The 21376-nt window shown below is 39.9% G+C and overlaps 1 protein-coding gene across 2 annotated transcripts in view; it reads right to left on the reverse strand.

Annotated features, from left to right (window-relative positions):
- The window catches only part of TRIM28 (tripartite motif containing 28), a 32208-nt gene extending 12994 nt beyond the window's left edge, over nucleotides 1-19214 (reverse strand). Inside the window, exons 1-6 of one of the 2 annotated variants that reach the window (XM_081932854.1) lie at nucleotides 18707-19214; nucleotides 6287-6399; nucleotides 6044-6176; nucleotides 5729-5864; nucleotides 4153-4269; nucleotides 1043-1157 (exon numbers count right to left, since the gene is read on the reverse strand). In XM_081932854.1, the coding sequence (XP_081788980.1) occupies nucleotides 1043-1157; nucleotides 4153-4269; nucleotides 5729-5864; nucleotides 6044-6176; nucleotides 6287-6399; nucleotides 18707-18962 (870 nt within the window). In that variant the 5' untranslated portion in view covers nucleotides 18963-19214. The remainder of the gene's footprint in view (nucleotides 1-1042; nucleotides 1158-4152; nucleotides 4270-5728; nucleotides 5865-6043; nucleotides 6177-6286; nucleotides 6400-18706) is intronic. The other variant, XM_081932855.1, reaches the window with a different exon arrangement.
- Nucleotides 19215-21376: the final 2162 nt, after the last annotated feature.

Consider the following 21376-nt stretch of genomic DNA (forward strand, 5'->3'; position numbering starts at 1 on the left):
TGGAGGAGAAATTAGTAAAGTCTAGCTCAAGCTCTAATTTAAGAGATAATCAGAATAAAATGTTATATAATTCCATTGTCAATGGCAAATCATATAACAATAAATAATGGAAATGTATTTAAAAAGGAATAATCTATCCTAAGTGATTGATAGGTCAGGCTTTTTTTTAATACTGGAAATAAATCAAAACATTCAGGGAATTTCAAAATAAAATCTGAATTGCAATTACATATATTTTTCTTAGAAATTATTTGAATATAAATGTAAAGTATCACAATAGCGACAAGAAACAATATTTCAATTTGGGGGTAAAAACCTTGCCAACAATACAGAAATAGAAAACCAAAATTGGGAGAATATACAACCACAACCAGGAAGAAATTATATATATTCACACCAGAAGTCAACCCAAACTCAAGAAGAAATCTACCTTACAACAGACTATGAAGCAAGGCAAAGAAAGGTATATGGAATGTAGTTTTTAAAAAATGCTAAAAACAATTGAAAAAATGACAAACTGATATAAACAACTATTGAAGTTTAACATATAAATATCTAAGAGTGCTTGATGGAAAAAAATGAAGGGATTGAACTTCTTTTACATTTTAAATGTACCTTTACATTACTTCTTGCATTTGAGCCCCGGTGGTGCAGTGGTTAGAGTATAGTACTACTTACTGCAGGCTACTCCTGCTGACTGGCGATTTGGCAAATCTCAACAGGCTCAAGGTTGACTCAACCGTCCATCCTTCCGAGGTGGGTAAAATGACCCAAATTGTTGGGGGGTAATATGCTGACTCTGCAAACCGCTTAGAGAGGGCTATAAAGCGGTTTATAAGCCCAAGTGCTATTGCTATTTCTATTTTTTTATCTATTTTTGTACAATCCTTATGCAGTAATAAAACTAATCAAATACTTTGAAAGATAAAATGAGGACACTGACAAACAAATTTATAGGATGGCCTAGTGTATCCTGCAACTATAGAAGTTTGTAGTTCAACATTACACACTGTACTTGCCAATATTCCCATTCCTATCTTACCTGTGCTTCACTAACCAGCACCTTAGCACGTTTATTGAGCTCCTTCATAATTTGCAAGATAGACATCTTCACATCTACCTGCACACGTTTCTGCACATCTGCCACCTGCCGGATCCTGTTGAGGCAGTAACATAGTTTTCTTACTCTACAATTACTTACAACTGGGGTATGCAAAAAACAACAACCCCATTTTGTTCCTAACCCAAAATAAAGATGTTATTCTTGTTTCAGGTAGGCTACTGTTTGGAAGATGTTATTCCAGCTTACAGCAGAAATAAAAACATCTTTCTGTTCTACATAACCTACACGTGGGCCAGCATTTTTCTTTTCCTATCTTTCTTAATTTGCCAACACTACAGATAATCCTCGACTTACACAATCACAATTTGGACCACAATTTCCATTGCTAATCAAAGCTGCTGTTAAGTGAGACATGCCCAATTTTGACCTTTTTGCATTGGTTAAACAAATCATAAAAGTTGTTAAGTAAATCACATGGTCGTTAAGCAAATCCAGCTTTTCCCATTGACTTTGCTTGATGGAAGCCAATTGGGAAGGTTTGCAAATGGTGATCATGTGACTCCTCTGCAATCACTGTAAATACATGCTAGTTGCCAAGTGCCCAAATTTTAATCATGTGACTCTGGAGATGCTACAATGGTTCTGAGTATTCATAATTCACTTTTTTCATTGCCACTGTAACTTTGAATGGCCACTAAAAGAATGGCTGCAAGTCAAGAACTACATGTATTGTCTAGAACACTCTTCAAGTGTGCCAAATGTGTTGCACATCCCTACTTATCTTTCGTGACAATCTTTTGTAGAAAGATTGCAATTGCGGCCTTTCCTGGATCAGCTTACACTCTGTTGTGAAAGATTGGTTATAAGGAAGATTGGGATTATATTAAAACCAAGTCAATAATAAATTAAGCATTCTGAATAGTATCCATTCTACATATTCTACAATACCCCCCAAAAGACATATAAAAGAGATGGGACTAAGATGACTTCAACCTTAAAGCCTTCTTGAAAACTTTTGTTTAAAAAAAAAAGCCTACTTACAAGCTTTAAATGAAAAATTAGATTAAAGGTTTGATGAATTTGTCACATTTTCAAATCATCCTTAAGGCAACATCCAGATAAGAATAGTAGTTAAATCAGCCATGCAATTGAATTTGTTGTAAAGATTTGAAAGACAAAGAGTTTCGCTTGAAAACTGGAGATTTGCTAGGGAAGGCTGAAAGGGGCATTAATGAACAGGACTTTCTTAGGAAAGTTGAATGAACACTGTGGAATAGAACCATCATGTGTAACTAGAAGACACATGTTCCAATTTTCAGGGAAAATTATTGAACACATACTATGAAGATATCTTCAATGGAGACATAAATTTTTTGGGGGGGGGAGGGGGGAGAAGCAGCTGTTTAAAAAGATCCCATTTATAAATCTTAAAGAAAAGTGAAGATGATAGACCAGAAGTTGTTTTTATTATAAAGAATCAAAACGATGGTATTTGATCCTGGACAGATCAAAGACAATGGTTGCAGTTAGTTTGAGAGATTACAGTCTGCTTGTGATCTTTCTGCAGGTTAAATATACTGTAATAACAGATTGTTAATGTATTGTTTGAAGTTTTGCTTTGTTGTTGGGACTGCCTGTTGCCTGCATTTTTATAGTAGATAGTTGGTCAAATTGATTAACTAATAATAGATTTCTATAGTATACTATATACTATATATGTGGGCCAGTTTTGTAAGAGAGGGAACAGCTATTGCTGAAATATATTTATCAGTATTCAACCAGGGCAGATTTTATGTATGTTTTAATACTTTGTTCTGTACACTTTTTGTCTGTTTGCTCTCTCTCTCTCTTTCTCCCTCTCTCTTTGAACTTTGGAAATAAATATAAAAATTATACATAAAAAAGATCTTTTCCGGGAATATAAAGAGCCAAAATAGTGGAAGATGCCAAATTAGAGAAGACTGACACAAAGAATAGCAGCAGATATAGAATATAGCAATATTTCTCTTTCCAAATAGGAAGAAGCTTTCTTAGATTTACATTTTTATTATAACTGATTTATTATTTTGTATAAATGGATATGTCACATTATACTGGTTTTAAAGAAGAGATGTGCACCTCCTAAAACTTGTTCATGGCTTTATAATACATCACAAGACAAATATCAGTTGGATGTCCAGCATGGGTTTCTTCCGCCTACTTGCTATCGGCTGCCATAATAATGGAGAAGGGGAGCTCGGGTATTTGGGTAGGGAAGTGAGCTGATATAGTCCCATGAGAACTGAAAGGGAGGTTTGCACTCATGAACTATGGGGTGCTGCTGATTGGAGATGTTTACATTCCGTCAAGGCCAACCGTCATGAGACTCCAGATAGGAGAAATACATGAAGATGGGCTTTTTTACAACATCATGCTGGATGCTGATTGGACTCAGTGCTGGATCCTGGGGGAAGGAATTTGGGATGACTTTCAATCAGATCTTACCTTGCTTTCGCTGCTATCATTTCAACTTAAAAGTACCTTCTTCTCTAAATCAATGGAGTTGATTCCGTCAACGTTGCCAATTGTGGTTAAACTGTTACCCACCACTTAATAAATTGTTATTTACAAACCTCAATGGTTATATTTAAACAATACACTAACCCAAATCTAAACAAATCATTTTATTACTGTGCAACATGTGCAATGAGAAAACTGGGTCCTTCATGAGCCACAAAACAGGCTAGCTTCAAAAAAAGTTAAGGAAAGATTTTTAAAAGTCCACATTGAGTTTGGTTACTTCCTATATATGTTCTTGAAAGAGATATTGTTTCTTGCAACTGTCCTTTCCTAAATAAGGGGCAGATAATAACATTCAGCTTATCCTTCTTACAAAGAATTCAGATCCATCCATTAATGTCACTATTTTATCCTCAAACTTCCAGTTTTACAATGCTAGATGAAGACTCATAACTATGAAATGTTTTTCAATTTTATAGCCTGAACTCCTCAGGAATGCGTCAGAAGGAACTGTCTTTCTCTTTCCTCAAGGTTTAGACATGTCAATGGAAATACTTAAGGATCAGAGTTTCTTAGCCAAGGACACTTACGAGGTGCGCACTTCCTTGGTTGACTTCTGGAGATTAGCGTTTTTATCCCCAAGGCGCTTGACCAATGAAGCCAGCATCTTGCGTTGATTCTTGACTGCATCGTCCAAGAACTGGTACCTACAAGGAGATTAAAACATTTGTATCAAAATGGAGCATCAGCATACACACTATTTACATAGTGTTAGTAGCAACTGCAGGAGAAAGTTTCCTAACCTATTTGACATTACAGGGACTTAATGTTAATTGACAGCAAACAAGACCAGAATTGCCACCGTTAAATGACACGGTCATAAAGTGTGACATTATGTGACTGTGCTACTTAGCAATAGCAATTCCATCAGTCACAACTGCCTCTGTTAAGTGAGGATCACATGGGCAGTTAAAGGAAGACCCTGTTCTGATCCAGCCTTAGCAGAAGCAAGAAACAGACTCCTTGTCATGAAAAATCCATCTTTATTTATCTCTTGTGAATTAATTGTATTCACCTACTGAAAAGTCCAGGAAATAGTCCTTCAAGGAGCTAACTGCAGTAACAGACTTTATCAGTTCCTTGTAGGAACTACAAGGCCGTGAGCTCCCAGCCCCAGCTGTTCTTCCTCCTCACTCATATCAGCCTCCAAAGGTAGCTGCCTCTCTAGTGGCAGAGAAATGTTGAATGGCCCTGGTTCTATCTGTGTCTGATGCAAAGCATCCATCAGTCTTCCCCAGACTCTAGAACTGGCCCAAGTTCTTCCCCAATCTCCTCATCGTCAGAGTCTGGGCCACAACAGACCCACATGATTGCAACAGCTTGACTTTCTGCTGGCTTCCTCATTGATTTTGCTTGTGAGGACCCAGCAGGGAGCATCAAAACTCATGATCGCGACTGCTGTATCATTGTCACAGCTGGAAGTTCAAGGACCTGTCATAAGTACAACTTGTTCAGTATTGGTGCAAGTCCAGTCACTGAACAAAGGAATACATATATCGATAACTCATTTCAACCAAGGCAGAGAAAGAAGAGTACTGCTATACATAAAGAAGACAAATCTACTGGACAGCACGCATATTCAATTATCTTCTAACACATTATATTGATTTTTTAAAACCTTTTTCACAAAGTGGAAGGAGAACTAAAAACTGCTGTAGACAAAAACAGTCTGGTTTTTTTTGTTTTTAAAAAAGCACATTTAAAAGCATCTAATGGAAAGTACATATATGTGTTCCAAAAAATAAAGGAGAAGCAAAGTTAGGATGATCACTTGAAACTCTTTGTTACCCAGAAACTGTAGCATTTACAATGTCCTCAAACAGTACTTATAAATACTCAAATTAAAAATACTCAAGAGTCTCAGGAAATAGAACTAAATCTATTAAAATCCCCATATTCCCATGAAGATATCATTACCGTAAAAAAAAAAATGTGTTGAGAGGAAAGTTCACCAAACGGCACAAAGGCAGACAGACAGAAGTATTCAAGACCTGAGAGGGCTGCCTATTCCACTGGCCCAGGATAATGAACCCTACATTCCCAGAAAAGTGCAAAATCATCCAAAATTAACAGGAATATGATTATACAATCTATAGAAAAGCTTACTGGTGATCTTTGTGAGCGTTTAGCTGACAGTCCCGGCATGTCAGGGTGTCACAGGTGTCACAGAACAGAACAAGAGGCTCGAGTTTATGGACTGAGCAGTAGATAGTCTTCTCCCTTGCCTGTGATTTGGAGGAACCTCAAGAGAAACAGTAACAGAATGGTTACTTATGTGGACAGTTTGGCATGCAGGGACTAAGGGCATATTATTTGCATGCCTTATCTGTTTAGCATATCCCCCAAGTCCAATTTATTATTTTTTTAATACCAGCCTCTGTGACTAGGATCATGAGGCCTTCTCTTTGTGTTACTGCGTACCTGTGGATCGGACTGTATGGTCCTTAGTGTACTTCACTCTCTGATGGGCCTCCACACATGTCTCACACAGGGGCTCTTGGCACTCCACACAAAAGCTGGTGGCAGGGGCATTATCTTCACAGCTAGTGCAACACTAATAGGAAAAGGCTACTGATTAATCAATCAATCAATTAAAAAAGGAGGTCTCATCCCCAGCTCTAGAGATGTAAAATAGACAACTCACATTCAGAAAGCAAACATTACCTGGTTAGCATCTCTAGCATCACCAAGAGCTTCAGTGTCACCATCCCTCAAAAAGTAATTCTCCACAATGTCTTTTAGATAACACTGATGCTTGCAAACTGGGCAGTCAACCACTGGGGGATAAAAAGGAAATTTGAAATCTACAGTTGTATAGAATAAAAGCAAACACTTCTTTCTAATACTATTCTAGCCACATTTTCAGCAACTTTTTATACATGAGGTGGCACCTGATTGATTTATAATTAAAATCGGCACTCTGAATTGAATTTAGAAACTTACTTACTTACTTATTGGCAATCAAGGTTCAGAAAATTAATCACATAACCCAACATGTGAAGATCTATGCAGAATCATGCTCACACCTTTTAGGAACAGGTAAGTAAGAGTGTGAGAGAGCTTGCTTGCTTGTTCACTCTAGATGGATTATTAAATGTAGTAACATCTAGCAATTGATCAACAGTTTTTAACATATAAGGTCAAGAAACTTAATATAAGATTAGGAAACTTTGCCAAAATACTGTTCAATTTTTTCTTGTCATTTCTTCAGCTTTCTATAATTTTCTTATAAAAAGTCTGAGTAATATTGCCACTGATAACATGGTTACTTATACATGTCACACTCCTGCTAGAAATCTCCTGCTAGAGATATCTGCACCCAAAACCTGACTAAAAAGGGTTCAGATAATCAGTTTCCACTAGCATCCTCTGCAGTTGCAATGCCATCTCCTTCTCAATCATCTTTCCTAGAATGGGGAGATGGGAGCCTTGAAGAAAATTGTAGAATATTAGGGTCTAGCAGTGATTTCTTGAGTAGGAGTATCAAGCTCTGCCTTGGCCAGAATACACCATCAGTATTAAGCATCAGGAGTGCCCTTCCTCATGTGCAGCCCACTCTCTGGCTTCTGTTGGTATGCTCCCTGTCCATCACCATTTGGATGTACTATACTTTTCAGAGCATAAGACACACTCCCCCCCGGCCCCCAAAAGAAATGTTGGTGCGTCTTATACACCAAATACGGCCATTTTTGGCCTCAGAGTCCTTTCACAACAGGCCCCAAGGTACTTATCCCCTTCATCCATGCATATCCCTCTCACTAGATTGTCTCACTGACAAAGGGCACCAACTTACTATTCAAATTATCACCGCAATAGCTACTGCCTTCCATACACACAATCTTCATCATAAGGAATATATGCACAGAATAGAAAAATATTCCAATTAAAAAGACAATTTTTTTTCTTCTAAAATGAGCAGATTGAGATGTGGCAAATAAAATGAACTACAGTCACAGAATGGTTTCTAAACTGAACTGCTTCTTGTTGACAAAAGAAAGAATCCTTGCAAATAGTTCATTGCTATTGTGTTATGAGAAATCCCTTTTCTCTAACTTCACAGGCGCCTTTTTACATAATCTTATCAAGTGAAAATATGATAACTTTCCAGTTATCGCCATGTTTCCCATACTTTTGGCCTTGAATTAGTAGAACCAGAAACAGATGTCTGGAAAGTTATCTTATTAGTCCAAAAAGCTAGTATTTCAGACAAAAAGGCAAGTTAAATAAATAAAAGCAATAAAACAAACAATATTTTCACTTGATAAAATTATATTAAAATGTTCTTAATGCATATTCAGAGTCCAATATTTCTACTTTCTATCATCTTTCAGGCTCCAGAGATTAACTCTTTCAATTCACCTCTCATTTGTATACCCTACTAACTGACTTATCCAACAGTGTAGGCTCCAAAAGGCAAATAATATTCTTTTTTTCTCCCCTTCCCCCTAGTCCAGGGGTGTCCAAACTTGGGAACTTTAAGACTTGTGGACTGGGGACATGCTGGCTGGGGAATTCTGGGAGTTGAAGTCCACAAGTCTTAAAGTTCCCAAGTTTGGACACCCCTGCCCTAGTCATTTCCTCATTCACTGCTATTACTTAGTATCCAAAGTATCTTCATCATGTCAGACACAGCAACTTGTATCTTATTCTAAGCCATTTTACAAAACAAATGTTTACAACAGGGCTTTTATCATTTAAATTCAAAAGGAATCCTTTAAAGATTTTTCAAAGGCAGTTATCAGGGAATAATTCATTTTCAAATTAAAGTATAGCACCATGAGAATCTGTGATACAGTTGCAATTTCCATGCCAACCAATTTTAGGTTTTAAATTTTGCTTAGAAAAAAAAATGTTTGGATCACATTACCCATATTGTCTGGCGTTTTTTTAATCTAAATCTAATTAAAATCATTTGGAATTTATTGAGCACAACAATTTGCTGCCATAATTTAAATTATCTCGTGATAACTTACCTCAAAACTTTTTTTACACACAAATAACGTTTACACGCATGTGCATATACCGTATTTTTCGGACTATAAGTCGTAATGGAGTATAAGACACACCAAGATTTTGAAGTTTTTTTTTAAAGGGTTTTGCCCTCCCTGGCCCCCCAGGAGCACTCTGCAGCCTTGCAAACTCTTTGCACACCCCATTTTTTAATGAAAAGGGGGCATGCAGAGTTTGAGAGGCCTGCAAAGTGCTCCTGGGTGACAGGGAGGGCAAAAATGCAACGTGTGGGGGATTTCAGAGAGCAAAAACGGGATAGGCAAAGGGTGTGAGAGGTCTGTAGAGTGCTCCTGGGTGCTGCGGAGGGCAAAAAATGGGCCCATTATTTGCTTGTTTTTGCCCTCCCCAGCCCCCAGGAGCACTTTGCAGACCTCCCTCTGCGCATCATTTTTGCAAAAAAACCCAGATACGTGGGGTAAGGTTTCGGGATGCCAAAAATGCTATATTCTGTGTATAGGACGCACCCAGATTTTCACCCCCTTTTTTGGGGGGGGGATGAAGTCTGACAGGGTGTATATACATGTAATCATGTATACATGATTTTGTGCGAATGTGCATGTATCTGAATTCAGCAACGCAAAAAGTTGCCTTTTTTGATAGGGGAATCAAGAAAACAAACCCTGATAGGGTATGTATGTCCCAGAATTAAACTTTTAATAGGATAGGATAGCCTCAGAATTAAACTTTATGTAGCACTATCCCACAGAATTCATCTGGAATAACTGGGGCAATGTTATCTATCATAGCAATGTTTTAAAGACTTGGGGGGATGGGGACAGGACATGACACTGAGAAACAGGATTTCCATATCAGAAAAACTATCCTGAGGTAGAAGAGGCCCTACAGATGCCTTATACACCCAAATAATGCACCAGACTAGACTAGCTAATAGTCAGAAGCAGCTTCATAAAATCAACGTAAGCAAGACAAGACATTATCCTTAGAAAGCAACCAAGATTTGCTATTTACCATAACTATAAAGGGTTATGTATCTTAGAATATGGTTGAACATGTACCAACTTAAAATCACTTGTTAGGATTGTTAAGATGTTAAAGGGTACAAATTGTTTTGCCTGGGAGCAAGCAACTTTGGTTTAACACTTTCACCTGCCTTATTCAGTTACACACATTGCCCTTGTTTGAAGCATAGGAGCACAAAGGTTTTGCATATGGCTGAGTTTATAGTTCTGGGATGAATCTATCTACATCAAAATGTACTTCTGATCTTGGAACAAAAGTCTGAATCTTCCAGAAAAGAATAGAAAAACAGCTGCAGGTAGTATAAGTAAATATGCAAATTATTTTAACCGCAGCTTATTTTGCTCTCATTTTCATCTGTACATACTTTAGTATTATATGATTACCTCTAAATAGAATCTAAGGAGTGAATATTATTATTTCACAGCCTGTTCTCAAGTTACAGTTCCAGATGATGTACACTATATTTTCTTGAACATTATCACAAAAATGTTTAATTGCTTGCCAGTCAAGTTTCTACCAATTTGAATTCTATTTCCCAATCAAAAGACATTCAGTTAGCATAATATGAGAGAATAAACCTTCTGATGGGTTTACATCAGTTATTTATGTGTTTATTATTTCTGGAGACAGGGAAAAAAAGGTTTAGTCTTTTTTGTGTGCTACTTTCAGTACCATTTCTCATTGTTGGCAGCTTGAACACCTGTAGACTTCAACTCCCAGAATTTTCCAGCCAGCTTGTGGTCAGGAATTGTGAGAGTTGAAGTTCACATATCTTTAAGTGGACAAAATTGATAAAACTCAATCCTGCAAAATCCCAATAGAAAAATAGTTTAAGACTTCTCTTATTATCTCCTCCTCGAAATAGCAACCTGCACACTGCTTTTAGCTAAAAGAAAAATGAGAAGTTTTTTTTTTTCTCATGCCATGCACAATAGGAAATGGATACCTTTTTTAAAAAAATCTATTCAAATCTATTGCCTAGTCTGACGTTCTGAGAGAGATTTATCAAGAGAAGATACAGTCCCTGGCAGGAGATAGCTATTGATCTGAAAATGATACTAAGGACATATTGTACAGTTCTTGACTTTTTATTTCTACTGTCAAATAATTGAGACTCTCATTAAAACTGTTGGCGTCTTCTTTAGACTTCTATGCTTTATCTTAGCCCTCTAACTGTGCCAGATACACACACACACATTCATTTGGGGAGGGGGGGGGAATTATTGGAAGTTTTGAGAACCAGTCAGAACCGCCACCATTTGTTAGCTGCCAGGGGAAGCAGCCTGTTGGGAGGCGGGAAGGCTAACTATGCATCTTATCTTCTAGAGACATCATCCCAAGGACAAAGCGCTGGGAGTGGAATGCAAAGGGCCTTGAGGACATAGTTCCCAAAACAAATTCTATTGGACAATAAGGGACTTGCAAGGGGGAGGACTGGGGAAGAACTGAATGGGGAGTTAACTGGGTAAGTTTGGTGCGTATTTCAGTTCTAACTCTGCTATACTGTAATCCACTTGGCCTTTACTTAAGCAAACCCTTCACATCAAATGAAGTACAGGATTGTTCTTATTTAGGGGACCAAGTTTGGTCTAGTGGTTAAGGGACCCAGCTAGAAAGTGGGAGACTCAAATCCTGCCTTGAGGATGAAAGGAGCTGGGGGATTTTGGGCCAGTCAGTCTCTCAGTCCAACCCTCTCCCTTGTTGTAGGGAAAATAGGAGAAATGTGTGTTGGATATGTTCCCCCACATTGAGTTACTTATAAAAATAAAGGCAAGATATAATAAAGCTATTTTTTAAATTCTACCTTTCGTTTTTACAAATAACTCAAGGCAGTGAACTAACAACTCCTTATCCCTTTTCCCCCACAACTACTACTCTGTAGGTGAGGTGAGTTTTGTAGAGTGCAGTCATCAGTTTTCATGTCTAAGGTGGGACTAAACTGTTTCTTGGTTTCTAGTCTGATGCCTTAACCACTAGACCAGCGGTCAGCAACCTTAAACACTCAAAAGAGTCTCAAAGGTCCTAAATGGAAGCCCCCTATTTAGTTCTGGAGCTGACTAGAAGTCCGCTTTCCCCACTATAGAGTCTCCTTCTAGCACGGCATCCTTTTTTCCTCTACCTGTTCTAACCAAAAGCCCTATCAATTATGAAGCAGACATGCGACAGGCAGCCGCAGCAGAGGGACGAAAACGCCACATGCAGCTCCAGAGCTGCGGGTTGCTGACCTAGACCAAACTATTCTGAAGACCTTTTGGGTGGTCCCCCCCTTTATTTATAAGGCAAGCAATGTTTTATTCAGCAGTGCAGAATTAAACAATTATTACATCCTATTTCTCCTCCACCCTCCTGCTGCCTTTCCACCTCTTTTGTGATAAGGAGGCAACAAAACAGTGAATTGATTTATGAGTAGCTGTTCAAGCATTTCTAAGTTAACTATTTTTTTGCCTGCAGTGTAATTAGCTAAATCTGTACAGTTAATAGTTATTTGTAAAAAAAAAAAACCACCTCCATTCTCTTAAGAATTAAGCAATACATTAATTATACCTGACAAGCACTTTGGGCTAGCAGGACTTTTGTGTTATTTAATCTTCCTTTGGAAAATGATCTGACAATGGATTATCTTCCCACATGTTGCTTGGTCACTTCCTTTCTTCAGTAGCCTTCTGAAATCCTTTAGCAATTAGCCTGACTCTGGAACAAGTTTGTCTTCAGCAGTTAGTTATTAATCCATTATGATTTGCCAGCCATCACTTCCTTCTTTCCAAAAGCCCAAAACAGCCCATCCAACTCTTCTCTTCCTGCCAGCACATCATCCCCCTTTCTCTTTATCTCTACTCTTATCACTAAAAATTGTGTGGTGAAAAGGTTTTTATCTATTATTCCCCCAGCCTGTCGCCAACATGTTCTTATCAAAATTAACCAAACAATACAGTGCATGTCTTGGTGAAGGTATGGCAGGATTGCAAACAGTTTTCAGCTGCTGCATTTATCTTTCTTACACACACAGACACAAAATTCAAAAGAATAAAAGAATAACAGGATCAGGTGTGTATGATCTTGCCTGTTAGGACTACAAAGCGATGACTTTTCCTCCTCAATTCTGCTCCTATCCAAAATATTAAAATTATACAAAAATGTTGGCTGTGGGATTTACTCTAGTTTTACAAACACACCCCTTAAAGCCCTTACTCAATTGCAATAACCTCCACCATCTTAATAATCATATATGTTGGCCAGCTAATTCAATGACCCTTAGAGGACTGTTTAGTATATTACTCCTTCCGGTACAAACGTGCCTCTGCTGACCTAGATGAAAGAGAAAGAACACATTCATAACATGTCCAGACCACCCCAACGAGGCTGTCGAGGTGATGACCCGGTGTTTGGAAGCCGTCGGGGTCTGGATGGGGGACAACAGACTCAAGCTCAACCCCTCCAAGACTGAGTGGCTGTGGCTACCGGCACCCCGGTTCAGTCAGTTGATTCCATCACTGACCATAGGGGGCGAGCAATTGCCCCGTGGAGCGGGCGCGCAATTTGGGCGTCCTCCTAGATGCCCGGCTGTCAATGGATGACCATGTGGCAGCTATGGCAAGGGGGGCGTTCCACCAGGTTCGCCTGGTGCGCCAATTGCGCCCCCTACTGGACCGGGATGCCCTACGCACGGTCACTCATGCACTGGTGACGTCTCGGCTGGACTACCGCAATGCCCTCTACATGGGGCTTCCCTTGGGACGCGCTCGAAGACTGCAGCTAGTCCAGAACACAGCCGCGCGGGCTATTATGGGGAGTACTAGGTACTCCCATGTAACACCGCTCCTGCGCGAGCTGCACTGGCTGCCTGTGGTCTTTTGAGTGCGTTTCAAGGTGTTAATTACTATCTTTAAAGCGCTCCATGGCTTAGGACCTAGGTACTTGCGGGATCGCATCCTACCACACACTTCCCTGCGACCGATTCGCTCTCACAGGGAAGGACTCCTCCGGGTGCCGTCCACTAAGCAATGCCAACGGGCGGCGCCTAGGAGTAGAGCCTTCTCTGTGATGGGCCCAACCCTCTGGAATGACCTCCCCCCCCCCCCATATCAGAACCACCACCGACTTCCGCTCCTTTCGACAAAAGCTGAAGACTCACCTGTTCCGTTTAGCCGGCCTGGCCCATTTATAGTTTTATTCTACCTCCTGGCAGATATTTTAATTGGGTATTTTTAGGGTATTTAAATATTGCTTTTAACTACTTTACTTCAGATATGTACAGTTTCTTATTGCCTCCTCTTTGTGTTTGTATTTTCTATTTATTGATGTGTTTTTATTTGACTGTACACCGCCCCGAGTCCCTTTGGGGAGAGGGGGCGGTATAAAAATCTAAATAAAAGTAAAAAGTAAAGTAATGTCATATTTTAAATGTGCTGATGTAAGAAGCTATGAAATCTGGAAGGTATATTACAAGTGGGATGGGAATCAGAAAACTGAATAAGCTCAGCTCAAAGCCAGCAACACATCAGACTGGCCTCTGTATTGCTCAACTCCTTCTAAAAGCCAAAAATGTGTAATTCTAAGAAATGCTACAGAACTTCAGATTGGTAATTAAAATAATTCTAATAAGATCATTCAGGAGTTGTAAGCCAATGCATGTTTATTGGGCAGATCCACTATTGTCATATCACATCACCACCAGGACTTCATTGGTTATCAGTGATTTCAAATGCAGTTCTAAGTAATTGTATAAAGCTCTATATGGCTCTGTGCACTAATCTAGGAAATTATCTCGTCACAGGCAGAACCTGCCCTGTCTACCTTTTTATCTGCTATAAATTATTCAAACAGAACATTCTTTACCTGCTTTTTGATGTTTTAAGGTATACTAGGAAAGACTTCTATCACCTCAGTTCACTGCCAAGCCTCTGAATATTGGAATTGCATCCTCTTTTTCCTTCATGGATTTTGAACTCCTTTATTTACTTGGAAAACTAGCATCCAGCATTATAATATCTGCAGTGTGCTCAATTTTAACAGATTAACAGAGTTGGAAGGACGTTGTGGGTCATCTAGTCCAACCCACTGCTCAAGCAGGACATTACACCATTTCTGACAAATGGCAGTCCAATCTCTTCTTGAAAGTCTCAAGTGATGAAGCTCCCACAACTTCCGAATGCAAGCTGTTCCATTGGTGCATTGTTCTGTAAGAAAGTTCCTCCTTGTTTCTAGGCTGAATCTTTGGTCAGTTTCCATCCATTATTCCTTGTCTGGCCTTTAGGTACGTTGGAAAATAGCTTGACCTCCTCCTCTCTGTGGCCGCCTTTCAAATATTGGAACACCGCTATCATGTCTCCTGGTCCTTCTCTTCACTAGACTAGCCATGCCCAGTTCCTGTAACCGTTCTTCATGTTTTAGTCTCGTGTCCCCTAATCATCCTGGTTGCTCTTCTCTGCACTTTTTCTAGTGTCTCAACATCTTTTTAATAGTCTGACCAAAACTGGATGCAGTACTCTAGGTGTGGTCTTACCAGGGCTATATAGAGTGGTATTAGTACCACACTTGACCTTGATTGTATCCATCTATTAATGCAATTTAGGATTGCATTAGCTTTTTTGTTGCTGCTACACACTGCTAGTTCATATTTAGCTGGTTGTCCACTAAGACTCCAAGATCCCTCTCAGTTATTGTTATTAAGCGTGGTTTCACCCAGTTTATATAAAAACCAAAACTTTTGGTTTTTCTTACCTAAGTGTAGGACTTCACTTTTCTCTACAATGAATTTAATTTTGTTAGATAGGGCTCAATATTCAGGTCTGTCAAGATCCATTTGGATCTTGAACCTATCTTCTTGAGTGTTAGCTATTCCTGCCAGCTTAGTATCATCTATAAATTTGGTAAGTTCCCCTTCTATTCCCTCATCTAAGTCGTTTATGAAGATATTGAACAGTACTGGGCCTAAGTCGGAACCTTGTCATACCTCGCTGCTTATTTCTCTCCATGTAGACTTAGACCCATTAAGGACTACACGTTGAGTACGTTTGTCAGCCAGCTGCAAATCCATCTGATGGTGAAGCTATTTCCGAGGAAAGAACAGTACAGCATGCTTGCCTCATTTGAACAGTCCATCCACCAGTTTTCTTTCCATCCAAGTAAGGGCTTAAATATTTTATACTTTCACTGCACATAAAGAGGATATTTATGCCCCAAAGACTTCATTTAGCGCTATATGTAATCCTCAACATAACAATTGAGCCCAAAATTTATAAAGTGAGAAATTTATAAAGTGAGTTTTGCCCCATTTTACTACTTTTCTTACCACATTTGTTAAGTGAAGCGGCTGTAAAGTAAATCTGATTTCTCCATTGACTTTAGGTCGCAAAATGGGATTGCATTACTCCGGGACACTGCAACCATCATAAATGAGTCAGTTGTTGAGCATCTGTATGTGAATCACATGACTGTGGGGATGTTACAGAGGTCCTAAGTGTGAAAACTTTTTTCAGTGCCGTTCTAATGTGCCGTTTTCAAAAATATTACATTATAGAAATGAAAAATGTTACAATGCAAACGTAGGAATGCATGCACATATTGCGGTCCTTATTTCTGGCAACTTTGTGTTTCATTCAGGTTGCACTGAAGACTAATTTTTAATGGCATTGTAATCTGTTCGGTTAGCAATAAACAAGATAATGAAAATTTGAGCATCCTTCCAGTTACCAATAAGCCACTAAAAGATAGTTTGACTCATTACAATGAAGTCTTCTGTATTTGAAGAAAATCTCCATTCAGGAGTTTGCTATTATATGGTTTTAAGGTGAGATGGCTTTTTAAAAAATTGGAAGCTTTTTCATTCCGTTAACATAATTCAGAAATGTAATTACAAGTGTCTAAGACTGATGTTGTTAGGGCTTGATGATACTACCTCTCATGATGTATGCAAAGTACATGGTATTTTCCTCTTTAGGTCAACATTTTCCACTATAGTTTTGAGATATATAAAATCTATAAAGGATATATGATTGCCATCCATTATCTTTTAACAAAGATGAGGTGGCCTTGGCTGACTAAACAGGGATACATTTTGGAGTTTTGGGAAACACACAAGTGTGTTCAAATTCCTCTCATCATTGACCACTCTTCACCATCAAAACTTTCCTTCCACAGCAGTTTGCCCTTCCTATTGTTTTTTGAATTCCTTACATATCCATCACTTCCCCACTCCTTTCTTTTGATGCCAACTTCTCTCCAGGCTTCTAAAAGAGAACAGATTTATTTTATTTCTGGAAGAGGGAACAAATTGATACTATTCCACTTTAAAACAGTTTTATGAAGTATATCTTTACCTTTATATCGTATAGCATTGTTTACTTGACTGCAATATGCAAAACAGGAGTTCCTGTTATTTATACCAGATTCAATCATCTCTCTAGAAAGTAGTTTTGCCCAGAAAATAGTCAAGCTTTTAATTGAACAATTAAGCAAGAACTAGATATGGCAGGATGTCTCTCTTCTTTCTGGGAGTTAATCTGGTCCTGAAACCACTTTTTTATTATGCATCATTTTAACTTGGGAGATGCTCAAATGAGAGCTGGAAGGATGAACAAACCAGCTCAGAGAAGTCTAGCAGAATTCTGAATCAGACAAAAAAACATTCCTGTCCTTATATTTTAAATAAGGTGGTTTCCCATTACCTGATGATGTGCTGAAAAGGGATAGCAGCTAAAGTAGGAAGAAAACCAAAAGAAATAATCTTGCACAGAAGGAATGGTACAACAAAAATCAGGACACAATTAAGCAACTTTTCAGAAGGGAGACAGAAAGAAGACAGGATTGGTAAACAGGACAACGAATATTGTCCACTATGTTGGATAACACTGTAGTATGAAACAACCCAATCTTTTGTCAACTAAAGATGGGGGGGGGGCTCTTGATTTTTTTTTTCCAGACAAAAATACAGATGAAAATCAGGAAAGAACTGAAAAGAAAACAATCATTTATTCATTCTTTAAAATTCCAGTATTTCTAGTTAGGCAGGCATACAAAATGCTCAAATATTCTCCATCGTTTATTTAAATATATATATTTATAGGGAAATTAAGATGTGATTTTGCAAGCAATATAAATTTGAGGGTGCGTGTTATGTGGTGGCGGCCCCCCAAAAATACAATGAATTAAGCTAAAACACGGTTTTGCGATTTTACACCCCGCGTGTCTTGAGAATACAACCAGGTGGCACAGGATGAAGAAAGCTATTTCCTTCCTAAAATGAAGTGCGGCGGACCCTTCCAGAGGCTTTCGCCCTGTTGATAAAAGCAGCCTTAGTAATTAAAAATATGGAGAGGGGACTGTGGCCTGCCCCCCCCCTTCACCCATCCCCTCCCGAGCTCCACTTCTCGCGATAGGCGCTCCAGGGCTGAGCAAACTCGACTCGTCGGAATGCGCATGGCCACGCCTCTCCGGCTGCATCCCCCGCCGCCATACATCCGTCCTTCCCGCGGGGGAAGCAAAAATCATTTCTAACCCCCCCCCACTTTGCTTAAGCAAAAAGCTGATGCAATCTGCCCCTCCCCCACACCCCCGGCAACAAGTTCTCTGGCTAAGAAAGGAATCCCAAGGCGCCCAATTGAAAGAAAGAGCCAACGACGGAACCCATCCATCCCCCGCCTCGTGTCTGCTTTCTCCCCCGCCCGCCACCCACCATCTCCCGCCTTCATTCACCGCCCCTTTTCCCTTTCCTCCATTTTTTTTTCACACACCAATCTTACAGGCGTCCAAGGCACAAGTATGCGGGGAGGGGCCTCCACCCCTACCTCTCCTCTCCCCCCGGGGAAACACACAAAATCACGCACGGCAGAGTCCCTCCCTCTCTCGCTTTAGGCGCGGGAGCCAACCCGCGGGCAAGAAGCGCCTCCAAGTCCATCCAGAGAAAAAAATCTCCGGTGCTGCAAGCACGCAGCGGGGAGAACGGGGGAATAATAAAAGCTCCCACAAAAGCATGTTTGCATTTCCGCCCATTGCAGAACCTTTCCCCGTCTTTCTCCCTTTGCATTTCCTCCACCTCGGGTAGGAAAAAGAGTTCCCGGGCTCTCCCCTCCCGCTTCCAAGGTCTATTCTTACCTTGCCCGTCCTTGTTGTTGCCGCCCGAGACGGCCTCGACTTTGATGCACTCCTTGCAGACAGTGTGGAGGCAAGGGAGGAGCCGCGGGTCGCGCTCGGAGCGGAGCCGCTCTCGGCACACGCCGCATTTTTCCAGCAAGTCGATGCCTTCCACGTTGAGCGGAGCAGAGGAGGAGGAGCGTTGCTTGTCCCCGGCGGCGACGCCTCCGCCGGCTTCCGCCGGAGCAGAGACCGTTGCAGTCCCAGAGGCCGACATCGCCGTCCCGGAGCTGCTGCTTGTTTCTGCTGCTGCTTCTACTGATTATCGCCGGCACCAAGCCGAAAAGCCGCGAAAACGTAGGCGCGTGCAGGACTTGGACCTCGCGAGCCTTGGAGCCGCTGGGACCTGGAAGGCGCTGCACGCGAGGTCGCTAGACAACGAAAGCAGCGCGCGCAGCTCACCGTCACAGAGGGAGGCCTGACTCTGACTGCTCGCTCGCTCCAGTGCCCCTCCTCCTTATGCCCCACCCACTTCGCCGACTGAACCACGGGTAATTTGAGGCGGGGGGAGAGGGAGGGCGGCGTGGATTTGGGACAAACTGTTTAAAAGGGAGGGGGAGGTTTCTTGTCATTTTTACTGTTCTTCGCCCAATTGGACCGTATCTTCAGAAAGGGTGTTGCGTTACAGATAGACGTTCAATCCAACCAATAGTCAAAGTTATTTTTTTAAGGAAAGTTCAAATAAAGGAGAAAAAGGTATCTATCCAATGGGATTCTAGTAGATTTGTTTAGATTTTTATCGAGGAACAAATCAGAAACGGAAAAGGTCCAGGTTCGCCTTTTAGAAAAGGGGAGGATCAAACGAAAGAAGGTTAAGAGACTGAAACCATGGCAACCTGGAATTCATCCGGTCTGAAAGGGAGCGGGGTTTGGGATTGGCGGGAAAACAGCCAGTATCTGCCTCAAACTGAGAAGCTACGTCGAGGGTCGAGCCAATCATTGAAGCCCATCTGTGCGGCTGCCTAAGCGAATTCTTCTTAGCCTCCATGTTGGAAACCAAACTCTCCTTTTCTCAAGCAGTACAGTAAATGGCTGAAAAGGGTGAAGCTTTTAGGCTACTATACTGTTTCCTAGGTGACTGCAAATAGATTCTCAAGTGACACTATTATATGGAGAGAAATATAAGCAGAGATTAACCAGCTTTTGGAGCTAATTTTTTGAAATGGTAGCTGAATTTATAAATTATGAATGGCATTAGACAAAAAAAGCCAGAGTTCACACATTAAACCTAAATGACTATTTTGAATTCACAGTAGTTGGGCTCACATATACACTGTGGTTTACAAGCAGAGAGCTAGTTTACTGTTGTGGTTAATGCATCAAGCTAGCAATGGGGAGGCTGAGTTCTAGTCCCATTTTAGGTGCAAAAAACTGGCTACGGCTACGTGACTCAGCCATAACCAGTAGGCAATAGCAAACCACTTGGAAGACCTTGCCAAGAAACTGCAGGGGATTTTTCAGGTAGTCTGAAAATTGGACACAATTGAATGAAAGAAGAAATTTATAAACCAGTATGGCTGAGTTCGCACAATATAATGGTCAGTGGCTTGCTTGATATAATGTGTGAATGCAATACAGGAGATGCTGAGTTTTGTTGGGGATTCATATATCACTTTTGGAGTCACACTTCCAAGTTCGCTTGCAAACCAGGAAGGATTGAGCTGTGTCACTACTTTTCTTGCTTTCCTGAATTAAAAGGATCCCTTTTCTGGCAGCTGGCTTTCATGTCTATTTCTTCTCAGCATCGGTGTTGCTTCCCAGCTGGGAAACAAACAGGAAATTTTCTTCCAGCAATCACTTTTTTAATTTTGCTATCTTAAGAGGTACATAACAATATATAGGAAGTGGTATTCAATGAAGGAAAATACAATCCAGATAAAACATTCTGAGAGTAATATCCAACTTAACTCATTTTCAACCAATGCATTGCAAAATATATTATGACACAGTCTACGTTCTATAGTGATATATAGTTTAATGTACCTAAAATGAACCAAATTTAAAATTAGCAAACTGTAGCATGTATGAATCTTAACTGTTAAGACAATGTGATTTCTTTGGGTTTAGCTGAGCCATTTTACCTTGTAAAACAAAAACAAAAATGCTTTGAACTATTTATTACTACATTACAAGTCTCTGTCTTGCCAATATATTGAAAAATTACAAGATTGCAAAAAAACTTACAGCACAGTTATATAGATGGCAATTTTAAAAAGCTTATATTTAATTATTGGGCAAGTCACAATAACTTCCTCTTATTTCCTTAGGTGTGACCTGCAGGGTACACTTGCAGGGTAAAAGATAAGGCTATTTAGATGTTAATATAGTAAAGTAGAACGATCAGGATTAGTTTATGCTTTTGCATTGTCAGGAGAAATACAATCATTCCTTCTCTTATTTCTTTACTCAATTGCTACATAACTTTGAGAATATCTTAATGGGTCAGGGCTGGCAATAGAAAATTAAAAGGGAAATGGGCATTTAGTTACATAACTTCTCCATCCACTGTGCTGTCCATTGTTTTTGAATTAATTAATCATTGGATGTCTTCATCCAAGGTATTCTTCCATTATTCAGTTCTATATTCAATTCCTCACATTTTGTTAACTGTCAGAGGTTGATAAACTTAAA

Source organism: Natrix helvetica (assembly GCF_964273705.1).
Source record: "Natrix helvetica genome assembly, chromosome: Z".
Classification (NCBI taxonomy): Eukaryota; Metazoa; Chordata; class Lepidosauria; order Squamata; family Natricidae; genus Natrix; species Natrix helvetica.